The 20593-nt window shown below is 38.9% G+C and overlaps 2 protein-coding genes across 2 annotated transcripts in view; one reads left to right on the forward strand and one right to left on the reverse strand.

Annotated features, from left to right (window-relative positions):
• The window catches only part of fgf23 (fibroblast growth factor 23), a 1585-nt gene extending 649 nt beyond the window's left edge, over window positions 1–936 (forward strand). Inside the window, exon 3 of the mRNA XM_063500378.1 lies at window positions 404–936. Within this exon, the coding sequence (XP_063356448.1) occupies window positions 404–832 (429 nt within the window). The 3' untranslated portion in view covers window positions 833–936. The remainder of the gene's footprint in view (window positions 1–403) is intronic.
• A 3373-nt stretch (window positions 937–4309) lies between these two features.
• On the reverse strand, window positions 4310–9379 carry tigarb (TP53 induced glycolysis regulatory phosphatase b). The gene is made up of 6 exons (XM_063500377.1): window positions 9301–9379; window positions 8996–9033; window positions 8779–8900; window positions 6920–6997; window positions 6715–6825; window positions 4310–5341 (listed from the first exon to the last, which is right to left on the reverse strand). Exons 1-6 carry the CDS (start codon window positions 9330–9332, stop codon window positions 4907–4909), a joined length of 816 nt encoding a protein of 271 aa, XP_063356447.1. The 5' UTR covers window positions 9333–9379; the 3' UTR covers window positions 4310–4906.
• Window positions 9380–20593: the final 11214 nt, after the last annotated feature.

The following is a 20593-nucleotide window of genomic DNA, read 5'->3' on the forward strand; positions in this document are numbered from 1 at the left end:
AAACTCAGACCTCAAACCTTCAGTTACTTTTATTACATTTATGATTTTTATGACGTTTTTTCAGCACAAAATAATGCAAAAAATAGTCCATATTTGTTTTTCACCGTTTCTCTGACTAAACAGCGAGTTATTTGTATTTCTCTGAGCTATGAAGTAATTAATGTGAGAGTTTTTTGTGTTTGTGTGGTTTGTTTTTTTTTTTATATGTAATAATCTCGCAAAACACTTTTGTTTTCCATGCGATCCGATTTATTTCTAAATTTGGTATTTTTTTTTAAATTTTTTAAATTTAAACAGTTTTAAAAAACAAACAAACATTTATTTCATGGCATGCATCAAAGAAAGATTTGGTTGGTTATTTCCGTTTGTTTCATTTTGCCCCTCTCACCTCTCTCTTTTCCAGCCTGTCTGCCTTCGGGATGACTGTCTGTTCAACCACAAGCTCCTGGAGAACAACCGGGACGTGTACTACTCCAGCCGGACCGGCATCTTGTTCAACCTGGAGGGCTCCCGACAGGTGTACTCGGCGGATCAGAACCTGCCGCAGACCTCCCTCTTCTTGCCCAGGAAAAACACCGTACCACTGGAGCGCCTCCTGCTGCACAGGGAGAAGAGAAACCGGGGACAGACAGAAGAGGGTTCGGACTCCCGGGCCGTGCCCGAGGAGTTGGAGGAAAGGGAGGTGGAAATGGAGACGGAAATAGAAACAGAGGTCGGGGATGACGGACGCAACGTGTCCCGGGAGAAACTCGCAGCTCCATCCAGCCACGACCCCTGGAACGTGCACTTCTCCAACCCGGCAAGCCCCCGGAGCGCCGGGACAGTTGGCTGAGAAAGACCACGGTACCCTTCAATTAGTCTACGTGAGTCTATAGTTTAAGATTTTAGTTTAGATCATACAAGAGAGAAAATATTAACATGAGACTTCATGGAAAAATGAAAGCAGAACAATAAGGTTGTTCCCTCTTTTTCACACTGACTTAAAAACTTTTTTAGTCACGAATCATTCAGCAATGCAGTGTGTTTATACACTGAATGTACAAACTTGACTTGCAACTCTTTTTGCACAATTTATATTGTCTTTAAACTCACCTGCGCCTGCAGCCTTCTCTTTCCTTTTAATTTAGTTTTCACGCAGTTGTAAATATAGATTTTAAGTCGAGGGACGTGTGTTTTAACCTGTATTCACTTTTAAAATAATATCTTAGGTGTCTAGAAGTTCCAGTTGGCATGCTCTCACACTGAGCATTGATCAGGATTTCTTTCTGAATATTATTTGGTTTCTCTCACAAAATCACCAGAGCCATTCAAATTAATTACCCCCAAATCAGTGTACATGTGTGCGCAATCTTTGATTTTGTGGTTTCTTCTCATTGAGGTTTTTACAGCTAGTCTGAGAAACCCACATTTCAAAAGTGACACTGATGTTTTTTCCCATGACAGAAGCTCAACTTAGCCTGCATCTGGAAAACTGAAGGCATCATTTAATGGTTTAAAACAAAAAGAAAACGATATATATATAACAGTGATGAACATACTATAAAGTTTTTATTTGGTAGGTTAAGATTACATATTTGAAAGTCCTGTGTGGTTTTTAACTTCTTAAATTGGAACTAAACAGGGAAATCCCACAACTTTTCACTGCCATTACTCATTTGTGTATCCTCCACCAGTCTCTAATACATGACTTGAAGGAATATATGTACAGGGTAAATAACCTTTACAGATGTCAACTCCTAACTCCAGTTATGTGACTTTTACAGGTGCTGGGCGCCACCAGCAAACACAAAAAACAGTCCCAAAGAGTATTTATTTATTTAAATCCATTCCTTCGTTTTATTTATTTGTGAGACAGTTCAAATGTACATAAAGGGAAACTTGGTTTGTCTTTGAATGTATGAGCTGGGGTCTTGGATGGAGTGTTGCTTGAATTTGGGACGAAATAAAGTAATAAAAGAAAATACGTTCTGTGTTTGTGAGTTGTTTTTGTGCGCTCTCTTTTTGGTAAATCTGTTAATGTTTTACTGTAAAAGTAAATTTGGAAATGCACAAGCAGGTTTATGCACTAAGGCCAAGTCGTATCATTCTAAAGACACATTTTAAATTTTTCAGCTATCCACATTATAATAGTTATAATTTAGCGAAACAACTCTAGCTTAACTCTTTTATAATCTTTGAAACAAAGTTGCAAATGTAATATGTAAGACTGATGATCTAATCAAGAAGAAATTATCCAAATATGTTAGCTTATTTATAAAACTAGCCATTTTCTTTCATGTGAAGCACTACTGACCATCGACCGGTCTATGTCTGTGCCTCACTTAACCTCCTAAGACCCGAACTCTTCCACGGCATGCATTTTTAATTTCTCTTTGATATTTGGGCATATTGGGGCCCGATGAATGTAAAAACAAAGAATTACCAGATTTTTTTTTTTTTACCTTATTTTTGTTTTTAAGAAAAATAAGAGCCACATGAGGATATTCGTTTAAAATTTTGATAGAACAGTAGCAGTATAATTTCCTCATAAGTGGATATCAGGCCCTTGTAGAGCAAAAGTGAGTATTTTGGTCTAAATAACCCAAAATGTGATGTCCACATATGTGGACACCAGGTCCTAGGAGGTTAAGGTAAAGCAATGTTAGATGGTGCAATGTTTATCCCACATATCTTGAGAGATTATAGAGCGTCTTTTCAAACTTCTGAAGTCAACTGAATGTGACATTTTTCATGATACTTGTAGCATTTAGACTCAACATAAGACTTTGTAAGCTCTACCAAGAAAAAAAAACTTCTCAGGGGAATGAAAACTTAAATGTACATGTGTTAGTGTGACCTCAAGAGGTCCACAATTTTGGGAGGAGCTTCAAAGCACTTTAAACATGTCTTTTTCTTCCTTCACACAGACTTTAATCCAACAGTTGCTAGTAAATTACGTTTGATTTTGAACGCTGAGTAGCAATGAGCTTTTAAAAACTGTAATAGCTCTCTATATGAGGTTCATACTATAGATGTATTGGATGTAATTTATATGTTAGGATCCCTGTAGTGATTTAGGTTAGTATGATCACGTATGTTAAGAATTTGCATGTTGTATTTGGTGTGTATAATCTGACATTTGGACTTCTTTTTATAAGCCGTGAACAGTTTTGGGGGAGTTCCATTTCACAAATACCTATTTTATATATCATTATGTTGGAATTTGTATTTTAATATACTTGTGAATAAACTGAAACTGCATGAGAGTGGTATCCATGATGCCCTGTCAGAGTTTGCAAGTTGTTTTTTTTTTAAGGATATCTGTTACTTTGACCTACCGAGAGACTCACAAGAGGATATTAAAAATAGGTGCAAGCAGCAAAACTGATCTCCCATCAGCACTTAAAGACATCCAACATGGATTCAAAAGAAAATGAAAATGCTGATTTAGCACCTTAACCATAGCAGAGGAAGTAGCACCAGTAATGCCAACAAATCCTTCAATGCAAACAACAACAGCAGCCGTTTGTGTCGGCCCTCAAATACGACGTTTCCCAAAAACATAACCCCCCCTTATTTATTATTCTAACATTATAAAATCCAGTGCACTAGCTTTTAGCATTAGCATTGGATTGAATCATATCTCTAAACATGGTTAAATGTATCCGTGCTTCCTTTACCTTTCCCTCAGAATTAAGAAAAGCGGAAATCTTAAACACTAAAGTACAGTATGCATCTCTTATTTGTATTGAGATTCAGTCTAGTAAAATAACCTTTAAACTTTGTGGGGACCATTTGATTCCCATTTTACAAATACGTGGAGATCATCTGAGTTCAGTGAACTCATAGCCTTGTTCAAGAAACCATTTTGAGATTTGACCTTTGTGACATGCTATGTTTTCCTGTTGGAAGCAACCATAGTAGATGCCGTGTTCATAAACGGATGATCAGCAAAAATACTCATGTAGGGTGACTATTAACCCTACACCAGCCTGAATTGTTGATAGAAGCCAAGATGGATCCATGCTTTCATGCCGTTCTCATCAAATTCTGATCCCACCATCTGAATGTGGCAGTAGAAATTGACTCATCAGACCAGACGACACTTTTCCAATCTTCTCTGGTCTCATTTTGGTGAACTGTGAAAATCATAGCCTCAGTATCCTGTTCTGAACTGGAGTGTGGTCTTCACCTGCTGTAGCCCATTAAGAGATGCTCTTCTGCTCTATTCATAACACATGCCTTTGTGTTAAATTGGTTTTCATCAGATTTTCAGTTATACACAGCTATTGGGAATAAATCAGACCATAGTTTATTGATTGAGGTCATCATGAGCTGCATCAGTCATTTATTGGAGATAAAACGATGTCAAACAACATAAACAGTTCTTATGAATATGTAGCACCCAGAAAAAAAACCAATACATCCACAAAAGTCTTGCAAGTAATTTCACAGCATTCTGTGATTTGTGCAACTTGTTTTTTCCCCCCATTACTTGTGATTGTATGAAATGTTAAACACAAACTCAGAGTATCAGTGCTCTCACGACATATTGCACACAATAAAATGAGCAGCAGCACAACTGCCACACAGGAAATGCCATAATACATTAAATACTTCAAACTTTGGTGTAACACGATAAAAGAGGCAATTTAATGATCAGTTTTTAAACAATTTAAATATGAAATGTCACCTTACTGGCCTACAGCTGGACAGACATGGTTTCATGATGAAACAGAACTGTACACCGAATCTGAGCGTTGATCCACAGTGAAACACAGCGACTGAGAAAACATGAATTACCCTGTGCAACGTAGCCTTCAGTTACCTGTGCTAGATTAGTGCTTATAATAGTTCCATCATCCATCAGATAGTGTGTACATGTACACACAAGCAGAGAACATCTACTCCTTTATTTTCTTTTGTGCTATTCACCATCTGCGAGGTTCTCCAGGTGGTCCTTCCTGTTGGTAAAAACACACCGAGCAGCGGAGAGGACCGGCCCAGACTCAGACTCACTCAGAGTGAGAATGAAGCGGCTGATGCCCGTGTTCGGACAGGGTGAAAACACTTGCTGCATTTTCGCCCCTGCAGGTAGAGCGCAATTTAAGTCCTCCACAAGGTGCCAGATGGCTACACGAATGTAAGCGCCGTGGCTCACCACCAGAGTGTGGACAAGCACGCCCTGAAGGCCGTCATCAGCTGAGCAGTGGGGAGGAGTGTCGGAGGCAACGGCCACGGTCCCCTGAGCGACATCTCCAGATGCTGAAGCTCCTGAAGAGGCAGCCGGTCCTGATGAGAGGTGCTCATCCAGCATTTGCTTGAAAAGAGCTCTGAGGAATTTTTTGAATCGCAGCTTCACCTGAAAGCAACACGACAGGGAAGCTCAGAGAGCCATTCGTTTTTCCATGTAGTTTCAGTCCTCGCACCTACTGTATATTAAAACATCAGAGCTGCTGTGAATACTAGATTAAAAAAAACAAACAAAAAACCTTCAAGCGAAAGGCCAAAAAAATTTGATCACTGCAGCATTTCCACTGGACAGATTTGCTTTTTTCATCTTTGGTCAGACCTTGATTTATCCAACTCAAACTCTGAGTTTATGCAGAAAATCTAATATATTTATCTACTGATTTATCAATCAATCTAAAAGAAAAAAGCGAAGAGTCCAACTTTGTCTGTGGAAGTTCTGAAATTCAACTCAGTATAAAGCAATGTACTCACCTTTTTTTTTTTTTTTTTTGATAGATTAATTCATTCACCCTTTCTAGTCTGCCCTCAAACATCTTTATTTCTTGTTCAGCCATTCTCTATAAACCCAGCCACGCTCAAACAGAAGTCCAAAACTTGACCCATTACATACTTTAAATGATGCCTCCCTCATTTTCATGCTGAAGCAGAAAAGCATAAGAATAGAAAAAAGTGAAAATGAGGAAACAGAAATAAATGCATCCACCACATTCACAGGTTACTGCCCATAAAACAACAAATGTGACCTCGACCTTAAGGACAGTTTTGCTGAAGACCAATTAGGTGATCACCATGTTCATTTCACCAAAATCTGACCAAATACTGTAGTAAGAGAGCAGGACAATTCTGGGATAAGCTCATCAGTTCTACAATTGGATGAGCTAAAAATAACTGAATAAAGGGGATGAATAATTAAATCAAAAGTAAATAAATTAGAAAATTAAGACAAAGGTAGATAAATAGAACAGAAAAAAATAGCAACTCCGTTATCATTAACTCAATTTCTTTACTATTACAACTAATGTTGCCATTTCGGTCCTCTATAAATTTTAGGCTAATGTATGAAAACGACCCCTGAAAAGCTCTAGACTGCTGGTCAGAGAAAATACAAGCATTTCACTTATTTCATTCATTTTAATATGAATAACAACTGATTGCTCAAGAAATTTTTTAAACCTCCAAAAAAGGACAACTTTGAGAGAAATTCTTTTTTATTCTCTTTTATACCCCAGTAAGAGTCCCAGTATAGGCTCTGATCCAACACCCACAACACTGAGGCTTAAATAAAAGTAGTTAAATGGAAACTCTGATTGTAAAATGTCAAAACAGTCTTTCGCCATTATTTTCTACATGGTCTGAAGAAGAAGCTTTATAAAAGATCAGTTTGGAAACAAAAGGGAATACTTAACCTGTAATGTCCTAAAATGACCACTGCATGGCACTGTTGTACAAGTAATGCTCTTTAGGCCAGCTGTTTGGACTAACCTGATCTAAAGTCTCTCCTCCCGGTGGTGTGTAGTCACGGCACGACTGGCCTGCAGCATTCGCCATGTTCTTCAAATACTCTTTGTGACGCCCTTCAGCGACACCAAAACCCTGTGCCAACACAAAAAGCCCCAGTTTAGGGCTCCCGTACAGCTATGTGTAACACTTTAACATGTGGAAACAGCAGAACGTAAACAGATCTTACTCGCTCTCTGAGTAGCGGCTCCAAAACCATTTCCATGCCAGAGCAATGAGTGTTGTTCCTCAGAATTATCTCTGCTGTCTGAAGAAGGAAACGCAATCAGTCACTCATACACTGTTAATGAAAAAGACATGAATCTCAGCATAGCCATTTCTACAGATCCTGTGTTGTATTTCTCCATAACCAGATGACATTTCATTAGTTAAACATTTGATGCTGATGGGAAGTACGTGTGGCATAACTCAGTCATGTAACTGTTCACATCAGTTATTACAGCTTTGTAGTTACCTTAACTGTGAGGAAAACCGCTGAAGTGGCAGTTGGCCAGATGATAACCTATGACAGCCTCCACATGGAGGTCACTGCTGTCTGATCAGAGTGCTGTACTGAGGCATGTTTATGTCAAGTTGAGTGGAGGAGAAAAGCATGGTAGGAAAAGGTACAAAAGCAACAAACTACAAGACTACATTTATGAGTGGATTGTCAAGAAAACATCCATTTATGGACTTCACGAGAAGTGGACTGAGGCTAGTGTCAGAGCATTGAGAGCGAGTACGCACAGATGTTTTCAGGATAGGAGCTGCAACTGTCGCAGTCCTAGTATCAAGCACTCCTTAACCACATATGACATCAGTGGAGTCTTACTTGAGCTAAGGAGAAAGATAACTGGAACCTTTATGAACATTAAGTAAATGTATAAATTTCATCTGGAAATCAGGATCCTGGAGTCTGGAGGAAGCAGAGCAGAGGCTCAGAATCAAAGGTTTTTGAAGTCCAGTGTGAAGTTTCTGAACTTTGTGATGATTTGGGTTTACATGGCATCTGCTTTTCTTTGTGGTGGTTGGTCCACTGCGTTTTATCAAATCCAAAGTCAACGCAGCGTCTACCAGGAGATTTCAGAGCACTTTGTGATTGTGTCTGCTGACAAGCATTATGGAGACAATGGTTCATTTTCACAGCAGGACTTAGAACCTGCAAAAGATCCCAGTTACTTGGGAACGTGAATAGCTGCCTGTGTCGAGAAACCCGTCCATTGGCGTCCCCTGAATCTTGAGCAGTGCCAGTTGCAGTCTTAAGAAAGACAATACACCCTAAAAACAACCTTACTGGTCCCATAGAAATTAACATGATAAGTAGAAGCCAGGTGCTTCTATGCTTCTCCTGTACAAAAGCACAAGTTTTGGCAGGTTGCCGGTTCAGCGCTAATCTTCCCAGGAGTGGACGTCCCAGCAAAGTCACCCCAAAAATCAGACCATGCAATGCTCAGAGAAACCGCAAAAAAAACCCAAAAACCAGGAGCTACATCTCAGACTCTACGGGCCTCACTTAGCATGTTAAAGGTTAAAGTTCATGACGGTAAATTGAAAAAAGACTGAACAAGTGAGGGGAAAAGGCGCCTCTCTATAAAAAGTTACATCGGAACAAACCAAAGATGACACCAATGTGGAGATTTTTGGCCATAATGCAACAGCACAACCAACACAGCATATCACTATGCTGTGGGGCTGTTTGCATTGCAATAATTCTAGCAGCAATATTTTAAAGTACAGTGCAAGTGGCAGGAAAGCAGATGCTATAGTGGAATAGTAAAATTTGCCTAATAAGGTTTGTAAGTGTGTGAAATGACCTGGATATATCTGTTTGGCAACCTTAATAAAAGCTAAGCAAAGGTGCTTCAGTGCTTCCTTTAGCCGTTACGAAAGGAAAGATGATAACTCCATCCAAAAAATTCACACCATCCAAACATCTTAAAAAAAATTCAACATACCTGTCACAGATTAATGTCAATGAACAGTTTCTATTTCATACCATAACCTGCTGATGGATTAAACTATAAAAAAGTGCACCTAAATGTGCCTCACCTGTACAGCTCGTTGCAGGTTACTGACAAACACTTTGGTAAACGCGATCTCTTTGAGGTATTGTCCTGCTGCCTCAGCCTGCTGCACACCTGTCTCTGACAGCAGCGTGTCCACACCTTGACCTGAGATCACAAAGTACAGACCGTCCAAACACACAAGTGCAGTTAGATGTGAAAGGTAAACACGTGATTACATCTGTTGCTAGAACGTGAATCACCTTGCAGCAGCTTTTCCCTGTTGTACTGCGTTTCCCCACTGTGTAGAAACAGAACAATAAATCCGAGTTAGACGACTCATATAAACATCTCCTCAAAAAAACTAAAACAGAGAACAAACGTTAAAGGTGCCTAAGTCTCCTATTGCTCAAAGTCAGCCGCACAGGCACACATGTAGCCACACAGCATGCTGCAACACCTGACAGGACACGCAGGCTCTATAGGAGACACCAACATCAGCAAATCACTCATCTTCAAGTCAGGTGAAAGTATGAAACCATAATTAAGCCGCTAAATTACTACTTACTGTCGTACGAACGTTAAACTGAACGTAAACATTTTCAGCAGCCGCTCTCGCACTACTTCCTGTTTGGTTCGGCTGCAGTTGTGCGTGACGTTTTCTCCTACGTCAGGACGCATTGCAGTGCTGCGTAACTGTAAATAATTTTTAAAAAATCTCAGCAATCTCAGAGAGGGCATGGGTGTCCCTGTTTCCCCTCTAAAAAGCGCGACACAAATAAAATAAAATAAAATAAAATAAACGCTATCCAGTCGGAATTTTCCCCCCACAGCACATAATTTAGCAGGAAATTAAGGATGAGCTCTGTGGAGGGCCACGAGTGACAAAATGGATTAAATATATTATTAAATAGTTAATGCGTCATTAATTAAATAAAATTTGAAATAAAAATAAACAATCTCTTAAATGTTTTAAAAGAAATTAATTGATATGTAATAATTATTTACATATTAAACAAACTAATTATTCCCTATTTTAATAATTTTCTACATATTTAATTAATTATTTCATGATATACTTATTCAGTTTACTTTGGCCTTTGATTTTACTTTAAGCTAATCATTTTGTCAATGCCTTTCTTTACATCAGTAAAGCATTAGACGTGTTTTGACTAAAGATGATTTCCAGAATTTAACCACTTTAATCACAAATGCTTCAAACTAGTTTATGATGTATGAACATGAGCCAAGGGAGCTGGAAGGTCTTGCGTACAGAATTGTCATGCAGCATCCAACACTACCTCTAACAGGCCTTTATTTGCACTGAAGGAGATACGTGAAGAAACCAAGTCAACCCAGTTATACCCAGTGTTGAAGACGATGGGTGTAAATGAAAATCATGCAAGATTCATGCACATTTTTTAATCTCTGTGCCTGACAGCAGAAGTAGCATTTACATGACCTCACTGGCCTTTATGGATCAACACTCTTCTTCCTCACCTCATCTGCCTCCCCTGACTGAACCAAAGCAGATTTCAAGTGGTCGAGGTTCATCTACTGCATGTTTAAAAATCTATGCGACTGAAGACAGACTACTATTAACAATTCCTAAAATAGAGGTCCTACGGTGGGAAGAACCTCTAAGTAGAGAAGGAGGGACAGCATCATTAGTTTAATCTGAGGGTTTTAAATGACTTAAAATTCACTTTAAAGTACAAGGCTCAAACATGTCATTAAAGCTGAGATCTGAGCCCTGGTAGAAATGACCTTATCAATAAAAAAGTGAAGAAAGGTTTCACAAATGTCAGGAGTAGGTTCAACACAGAGTGTCTGTATGGCATTAAGAACCAACTCAACCAACTCAGTCAGATAGAGATAGATAAAGTGTGGGTGGACATTGCGAGATTAGAAGTCAACCAATTGATTGGATGACCAAAATTTGAAGATGTGACATCTAGTGAGGGAAGGGCAGAAGGCAGGTTTAAAAGGCAGGTGAAGAAGAGATTCGGGTTCTTCCCTTTTTGTCTGATTGTTTGTGTGAGATTATCAGTCCTTAAGATTGGATCCAAGAGGTTCACAGTTGAAAATTCCAGAGAGATATGATATAAAGAGACTGACTAGCAATGTACAATAACTAAAAAGACAAGATGCAAAAACTGCCTTGACTTGCCTTCAGACAACTGGGAAACGGAGAAAACAAGAAAACTGAGGTAACATTTTTTTGCAGCCCCACTGAAACCCCCAGTGTGTATTTAGATACCTTGGCCCAGTATATTAAGCCAACTGTCACAAACCTGGGGGTCAAAGTGAACTGTGATCTGAAGCTTGACAGTCAGATTAAGGCAGTCATAAAATCAAGCTTCTTTCAGCTCAGGCAGCTGGCTAAAATAAAGCCAATTCTTTCACGGCTGCACCTTGAGACAGTTATTCACGTCTTTGTTAGCACTCAGCTGGATTACTGCAATGCACTTTTTTTAAAAATTGTTTTTTGTTTTATTTTATTGTTCTTTACTTATTTACTGTACAGCACTTTGGTCCTGTGCTGGGTATTTTGAAGTGCTTTACAAATAAAGGTGGATTGGATTGGATTGGACTGGATTGGATTGGATCGATACCATTCTTTCACTGTAACAATCAGCAGGCTTTGCGGAACAATCATGCCAATTTTCATGCAACTACAATAATCTATCTAAGAGATATGACGGGAGAAACAAAAGGGCTTAATTTCTGGAGTTTGAAATCTTAAGAAATCTGAGAGGAAGACAGATTTGGTACCCTAAAACAAACGTAATTAATGGCAAAACGTAAAGGGTATAAAAAAAAATTATTGGATTGTGAGCACCAGGAATGTCTGAAGATATATTGGCACAAGGATAATGTCTGTAGATCACATAGTTTAGGAGATGTGAATAATTCAAGCATGAAAATACACCTATCAAAAGGGATGAACTACTGTTTTCTAAACATAACAGAAAATTTTACTGCAAGCATGTGACAAAACATCATTTGTTCCAATTTCTTTTCTTGAATTGATGAAAAATGCTAAAGATAAAAAAGTTCCAGAGAACAAAATAATATTTTTGTACCAAGGTAATTCCCAAAGGGCTATTAGCTGAAAACCTGGCATGTCTTGGCAAAATGTGCAATGTGTCCCTTAAATTATCAGGAAATTGTTGGCTACCAGAAAAAATAAAATTTAGCAGTAAATCATGGTGATCACTTGGAATTATCATTTTGATCTTCAGACTTCTTAAAAACAAGTTTAAACAAAGTTCTGGAGATGCACCCAACGCTAGAGGGCCTCCTGCTTCACCCCTGGCTCTGACACACACACAAACATGCACTCTGAATTCACATCTTACCATATAAATGTGAAACAGTAACCAACTTTCTTTCTTTCCTTTTGACAAAAAACTTAGGGGATTCTAAATTTTGCTCACAATTGATTGATTGCAGACTTAATTGATTGCTGACTCATGACTGTGGGTCTCATCAACAAGAAGCTGAAGTCAGCGTACAGAGAGGAGGTGCAACAGCTAACAGACTGGTGTAGAGCCAGACACTTATCACACCTGCTGCATCTGCAAAGCCACCAGCGTTGTGAAGAACCCCTCGCACACCTGACACACATTCTTCACCCTGCTGCCTTCTGGCAAGAGGTACCGGAGCATTCGGGCCCTCACTGCCAGACTGCGAAACAATTTATTTCCCCTAGCCGTCAGAATCCTGAACACTCAGTGACTGGACTGACAGACAGACATAATACACGTTATTACTAAGCACTTATCTGCACAATCTCATACACTCACACAGGCACACTTTCATACACCAAATGCATTTTTGCACAATGCTCAGTCTTTTGCACAACCCACTGTCTTTGTTGCAATTTTCTATTGGACTGTTGTGTCTGTACTGTCTTGTGTCTGTATCATTTTGTTCTGTCTGGTGTTGCACTGTCTTTGTTTTGGGGGGGGAGTTGCAATTTTTGCACATTGCACTTTATGTAATCCTATATGTCATATGTAGCCCCATGGTCTTGTAGATGTTAGGGTACCTGGGTCATTGACCCAGTATTTTAAATTTTGCATTATTATTGAACTTTGATTTTGTCATTATTTATCATTTTTAGTCTTTTGTGTTCAGTGCTAGAGTTTTTAGTCTTCTAATTTCTGTCTGTCTTTCATAGTTGCTCTGTCTCCCCTGTCAGCTATATCCGCATGTCAAGTCTGTGTCTCTGTGTTATGTTTCCATTTTTACTTAAGTCCGTGTCTCATGTTAGCGTTTCTAGTTTTGCTTCCCGTGTCTCGTTAGGTCTAATTTCTCCCAGCTGTACTCTCCTCCTGTGTCCCATTTCCTCGTTATTTTTCTGTGTATTTTAGCCGCTGTGTTTTCCTTGTTCTGTGTTGCAATCTCCCTCATTCTACACTGTGTGTTTTGTCTGCCAGCCTGCCTGCATATTTTATTTGTAATTTCAGTTTAGTTATTTTCGGTATTCAGCAATAAAGCTGTTTGAGTGCACTTTTTGGCTCCTGGAGTCTGTACTTTGGGATCCACCATTCCTGTCTCCCGCACACAGTACATGACAGGAGGAATGTTGTCTCATTTCACTGTGTACTGTACCACTGCACACGGTTAGAATGAGAAAGTCACTTGACTTCACTTGACTTGAATTCTTTTTACATTAATCTATCAGATAAATTGTGTATGATAATGCTTGGTGTATACTTTTAGCCACAACAGTAGAAAGTAAGGAAGGAATTTCACTGAAATTGCAGTTTGCATTTTTTTATATTACAAAATTTGAATATATACAGTTAACAAAGCCTGTATAAAAATCTGTTATATTTGATCTCACCTTGATAGTCAATACACACACTGTTTTTATCACTTTAACTTTCATTATTTAATCATCTGATATAATAAAGTCAAATGTACAGTAATAAATACTATAAAATCAGATGAAAATGTAGCTGACACTGTATTTATTAGTGTGTGGTCAACCAAAACTCTTCATACTGTTATCCATACATGAGGCCTTTATTAAATGAATGAAAAGATAATGAAAGAAACTGCTTAAAACCCTTTAAACCCTAACCCGTCACCGGTGACGGTTAGCATTTATAGCAAGGGTGGGTAACTCCAGGCCTCGAGGACCGGTGTCCTGCAGGTTTTAGATCTCACCCAGGATCAACACACCTGAATCAAATGATTAGTTCATTACCAGGCCTCTGGAGAACTTCAAGACATGTTCAGGAGGTAATTTAGCCACTTAAATCAGCTGTGTTAGATCAAAGATACATCTAAAACCTGGACACTGGCCCTTGAGGCCTGGAGTTGCAAGATTCTATGTTGTGTTGCCGTAGTTTCCAGAGTTTACTTATAGAGCTCACTTACAGAACTCAGAAAAGTCAAGCATTTGAAGGACACATATTTGAAGGAATATTAACTCAATATTAACTCATTAGGGTTTACATTTTTGATTTTATAAGTTTTCCGAAATTACCATGAAAAAAGAAACAAGAAAAATTACGACTCCAGCAGATAAGAAAGATTCAGGAGATCAAGGTAAGTAAAAAAAAAAAAAATCCAGGTAAAATCCCCCAAATAACAGAATGTACAATCCTAAAAACGTCAAAACTGTGTGAATTATTTTTTAGAGCGTTTGTATCCTGTATTTGATTGAAAAGAGCATAAATACAACATGTCTAATCAAAGAAAGATTGTAGGTGCACTTTGTCTTTTGGTGAAATAATGTAATAAGTTTATTCTTAGACTCAACAGTAAAAACAGACCAACAAGTGTCATCAAGATCTAAGACTTAGTAAACCTAGTATCAATTCGCACTGGTCAGTAATTTATCTCAAGGATTAACTTGTGATAATTTAAGCAAAAGCAATTTCAAATTCTTTGCCATCAAAATGCTTCCAGTCCTGATGTCGGGGACTCTTTTTCACCACTGTGTTGGTGTCGTTTGTAGATTGTAAGAGCAGGACTGCTAAAAGAAAGGCCAGTCCTGAAAAGAAGACCCCAATAAAAAGGAGGAGGGTCGCTGAGCAGGCTGGTCCTTCCACCAGCAAAGATGTGGTCAAAGGAGTGAAGCGCAAGGTTGAGCAAGATGGAGAGGGCCCAACAAAGAAAGCAAAGAAGGCTAAACTGCTTGACCATATGAGCGGTGACAAGGAGCAAGCATCTTCCTCGTTGGACACTGGTAAAGGTAGGCTAATTAGTTGAGTGAAGGGGCAGATTCAGTGTGGTTGTTCGGTTTAAGATATTGGTGTTTAGTCTTTGGGAGACATTTGTGTCTATCATCCAGTGAGCTGATGTGCTTTTGGTGTTTTCCACATCTGCAGACTGTAGTTTGAACAACAAACAGGTGTGTCCGAGAAATGGCAAAAGGAAGGCTGCGGGAGACAACAGAGAGTCACCCAAGAAAAAAAAAAAGGAATGTGGACCAGGACAAAAAATCAGTGGCTGACCAAAAGTGTAAGTAGCAAGCAGCCTGGGTTTATATTCAGTGAAAGGGCAAAAGGAACATTTAGGCTACAGAGGAGAGTAATTTGTGTCACAGCTGTAGTGAAACAAAATTTGCTGTTTTGTCTGTTTAGGTGAATTCCAAGCCCGGTATGTGGAGGAGCACCAGCTCGGAGAAGGAGGCTGCGGAGCAGTGTTTGCTGGCTACCGGATAAAAGATCGTTTTCCAGTAAGTGTTGAGATGATGGCAGTAAGACAGGCAGTAACGCAGATAATGGATAATATCGTAAGCTGAGACGTGTGCTGTTTTTCCACCTTTCATTATGTCATACTGAGGAAATGCTCATCAATGCTCTGTGTCTTTTAGGTTTCCATCAAACACATTCCCAAAAATAAAGTCTACTGCAAAGTGGCGGTAAGTGTCCAACACTTGAATGGGTTTTACATTACTGGATTGAATGCGGGCGTTCCTCATCATCCACTTTGTTGTAATATTTCAGGATGAAAGCAGGAAGAAGCTCTCAGTGGAAGTGGCCATTAAGGTGAAACTTGCAGGTGAAGCAGAAGGGTCAGTGGGAACATCAGCACCTGTGTACTTGCTGGAGTGGAAAATATGAAATGGTATAAAGTTCCAGATAGAGGTAGGATTTTTAAGAAAATGTTTAGCCCAATTCATTTTGAAAGTGTTATTTAAAGTAGAAAAGTCTAAGACGTTAAGCCCACCTGATTCGTACTTATTCATCACAACAGTTTTTCTAATATAATGCGTACGGTTTTTCCATATAAAATTAAAGAGCATACGGTCAATATCTTTACTAATTTTCTTATCCAGATGTAAAGAGAGAGCAGCATATGTTAATCGAGATATCCCTTCAGCTTTAGTAATTAACACTCTACCTTTCAAAGACAAGTCCCTTTGCAGCCACTGGTTGAACTTTTTTAGGGTTTTCTGTATAATTAGAGTGAAGTTTGAAGAGCATCTTGATTTTTGATCTTTGGATATTAGCAGTCCCAAGTATGTGACTTCCTGTTTAACAGAAATATTACAGATAGTATTTGCAGGGCAGTCTTTAATTGCTAGCAACTCACACTTTTTTAGATTTAGGCATAAACCAGAGGCCTCAGAGAAATCACTAATCACACTAAGAGCTGGAGGGATTTGGTTTGCATTCTTCAAGAAGAGTGTGGTGTCATCGGCTAACTGGCTGATGACGAGCTCCTTACCAGCTATGGTGATTCCTTGTACAACACTGTTTGAAATATTAGTTGCAAGAATTTGTGTACAAAGTAAAAATAAATATGGTGAAATAGGACATCCTTGGTGAATACCACGTTTCAGGTCAAATCTCGGGGTGGAGCCGTTAATCATTTTAATAGAACTATTCCCATTTGTGTATAAGGTTTTGACAGCTTTACAGAAAAACTTGCCAAAGCCAAATTTTTCCAAAGAGTGGAAAATAAATTGATGTTCAATTGTATCAAAAGCCTTATAAAAATCCAGGAAGAGAATGAAGCTATTGTCAGATACCAAATCAGAGTAATCAAGTAAATCCAAAACCAGTCCAATGTTATTAGAAATGTGTCTATTTCTCATAAAGCCTGATTGTGTCTCATCAATAATTGTGTCCAAGACTTCTTTAATTCTGTTAGCAAGTATTAAAGCCATAATCTTATAGTCATTATTGAGCAGGGAGATGGGTCTCCAATTATCAATAAAAAGTAAGTCTTTGTTTGGTTTTGGAATAAGTGTTATGAGACCTTGAGTAAGAGTAGGAGGGAGGGTGTTATTCTCTATACTTTCTGTAAAAACCTGCAGTAAAAACGGAGCCGGGAGATTAAAAAATGATTTATAAAACTCTGCAGTCAAACCATCTGTGCCGGGAGATTTATTGGCCTTAAGTGCAGAAATGGAAGTACAGACTTCCTCCACAGTCAGAGGGCTGTCACAATAACTTCTATCTTCCACAACAATAGTTTTTAGGTTTTTAATATTATTGAAAAATCCTGTTGAGACAACCTCATTATATTTTGAGTTGTATAGTTTAGTGTAGAATTCGGCACAGAAATGTGAAATTTCTCTAGGATTGTCAGAGACAATGCCATTAATATTTAGTTGATGAATAGAGTTTATTTTTGATCTGTATTTTTTAAGCCTGAAAAAGTAAGCAGAATTTTGTTCGCCCTCTTCCAGCCACCTCTTCCTGGATCTTACAAAAACACCCAAGCCTTGCGTCGATATAAACCGTCCAATTTATTTTGAAGTTCTAGTAAACTTAATTTATCTTCCTCTGAGATTTCTTCTGGGGACTTCTGGTAATAAGAGGCAATTCTGCTTATTACTTCTTGTTCTTCAGCTTTCCTTAATTTAGCAATTTTACTCCCATATCTTCTCAAGAATTTGCATGCTTCAAATTTAAAAACTTCCCAATTGGTACAAAAGGACTTCTCTCTGTTAGCTTTATTCCAATAATAACCAATTAATTTATTAATCTGCATGCTAACCATTTTATCTTTTAGTAAAGAGTTATTTAACTTCCAATAAGAGAATTTATGAGGTATATTATCCAGTGTAAACATTTGGACGTTAATGTGAATTGCTCTATGATCAGTGAGGGGGGTGGCAAGTATATCAACGGTAATATTAACTTTATCAATGCAGTCAGAAACAAGCCAAAAGTCAACACGTGATTGCCTGGATCCTGTCTTATTGCTCCAAGTAAAGAGTCTATCATCTGGAAATTTTTCTCTTCAAATATCCACAACATTAAATTTTCCCATAAAATTTTTTAAGTTTGCACTGTATGAAGATTGCTGCCCTGGAGGCCACCTATCAACCGTATTGTCTAAAGCGATTAAGCCAATTAAGAGGACTGAATTTGGGTATTTGGAGAGCCAGAAATTAATTCTTTCTTCTAAGGAGTCAAGTAATTTATCATTTTCAGTTTTATTATTGTAACCATATATATTTACTGCAATGAAAGTACTGTTATTGTGTCTGATTATTGAGCAGAGGTAGTGTCCTAAGGTGTCACAGTCAGAGTGTAACACATCCCCAGAAAAATAATTTTTAAGCGTGGCAACTCCAGCAGAACGCTCAGAGCCATGGGACAACCAGACGTCATTACCCCACTGTGATTTCCAAAAATTTGTATCAGCAGGTGTGGAATGACACTCTTGGAAAAAGCAAAAATCTGTTTTAAATTGTTTGGCAAACAAAAACAAAGCTTTGCATTTACATGTTTGTCTTAACCCCCCTGTATTAAGAGAAACAAATGAAAAAGACAAAGCTATTAGAAAAGAGAGAGAGAGAAAGTAGGTTCTAAACTTCTACAGCTAAGAATAGATCTATAGAATAAGGGGACTGGGTGATGCACAATTTAGGTAATAGAACAGTAAAAACCCTGAGTAACTAAGCTTATAAAAATATAGTATTTAACTATCTGCTATGGTTTAAATATAGCTTTTTATAGATAAACACACTCTTCAACACAAAATAAAACTTTAACCTGAGGGTGAAAATATAAAGTTCACCATGTAAACAAGCTTACAGAAATGTCATTTCGGAGACTGAATAAGCCTCTCTATGAAGGAGGGAAAACTTCTGATCCACTGATGAATCCTCGGCCTCCCACGAAATAAGCCGGCTTACCCTCCTTACGGGCTCTGTCTATCATCGGCCACAGTTTGTCACGACATTCTCTGTCCTCCCTGGACAGATCTTCAGCGAACCTCAAATGATTGTCCTGCAGGTAGGAGGATGTTTTGGCGGCTTTCCATACAGCATCTCTGTAGATTCGGGAGGTGAACTGCACGATGATGCCTCTAGGTCTGGTGCTACCTTGTCGCTTGGCTCCGAGTCGGTGTACGGTGTCGATGACGTCAGGCAGCCTATGATTTTGCTCTGGCAAAACAGAGTGGCATATCTCAATCACCTTTCTCAGCCTCCTTGACTCCATGTAGTCTGAGATTCCACCTCCTGGAATATCTTTCCAACTCAGATATTCTCTGCTGGCAGTTGTCCACTCTACCTTCCTCTTTAGTTACTTTTTTTTCCAGGTTGCAAACTTTCCCCTTCATATCTTTCATTTCCGCACACACAAAATCAATCGTCTTTTTGAGACCCTCAATCTGGAGCATATTCTCGTTCACCATGTTCGAGTTCTCTCTCACCATGCTCTCAATGTTATCAGACCTGGTGTTTATTAATGCCGACAGACGAGAAATCATCTGATTTACATCATCTGGGTCAGAGCTGCTGCGTTCGTACATCACCTTCTTCGGAGCTGGCGATTTAAGAGGTGTAACAGGGAGAGGTGGAAACCCATCCATTTCTTCTTTGGCTAACGTGAGTGCCACCGCAGTAGCTGCGTAGTTTTTTTTTTTTTTAAGGAACTTTATTTACAAACAGTATAACATACAAGGCACCATCATTAATCCGAATATGTAACATCCTCGGTTGAGCAGTATAGCAAGAAAAACAAAACAAAACATACAAACAAACAAAAAACAATAAACACAAAGCTACAAAAAGAAAGAACAGTCAATGAAGGATTTGAACCAAAGGCAAAAAATACCATGAGCAAAAAAGGGCAGTCATGATTATAAAATAGGGAGGTTTCTTTCTTTTTTTTTCTTTTTTAAGCTGCGTAGTTATGGAAGCTATCCATTAGCACGTTGCTGGGCGTAGCCCTCTCCTCATTAGCATTCTCAGGCGCTATCTTAGACTTGGAACTTTCCAGTCCCCTTTTCGCTCCTTTCTGATTCGGCATTCTGCTGCTTCTTGCCCTATGATTGCTGTATCTTCTCTTGTTTAGTGAATTGTTAGTGTTAGCAGCATAAAGTTGAGGTTTTACCGTTGTTCACGAACTTTCTGTGCAGAACTCGGTAGAGAGCGTCTACTCACTCCGCCATCTGTTTCTACCAGCATTTGTTTCTACCATTGACTGTAGAAAACATGGACGACGCGACCCCGCCTCCTACCATTGTGCAAAAATGAAGCCAAAATACCCCGCTTGTGGAGGCTGCCATCTTGCAAATTTGGAGCCAGAGTCTGCGCAGTAGTGACTTGAGGTGGAGCGACTGTGTAACGCTCCCGGCCACACACCCGCTGGATGTGACCGCAAACACGCCCCTCTACACTTTTTACGTAGCCCGGCTGCTCGAGTTTTTTTGCTGGTTTACCGCGACTGACGACTCGTTTAATTAAGGTAAATACAACCATGTCACTGTTATAAAAAAGACACACAGCTTATCATCTTATAGTTCTAAAATCACTCTGTTGTTAATTCGTTAGTTAGATTAGCCGCTAGCATACGTGTTGGAGGCTTGTTGCTAGCTAGTTAGCGATGCTACACACCTGCTACTCTTAATAGTCTTCAACACTTTGTGAA

Source organism: Pelmatolapia mariae, linkage group LG17, assembly GCF_036321145.2.
Source record: "Pelmatolapia mariae isolate MD_Pm_ZW linkage group LG17, Pm_UMD_F_2, whole genome shotgun sequence".
In the NCBI taxonomy this organism is placed as follows: Eukaryota; Metazoa; Chordata; class Actinopteri; order Cichliformes; family Cichlidae; genus Pelmatolapia; species Pelmatolapia mariae.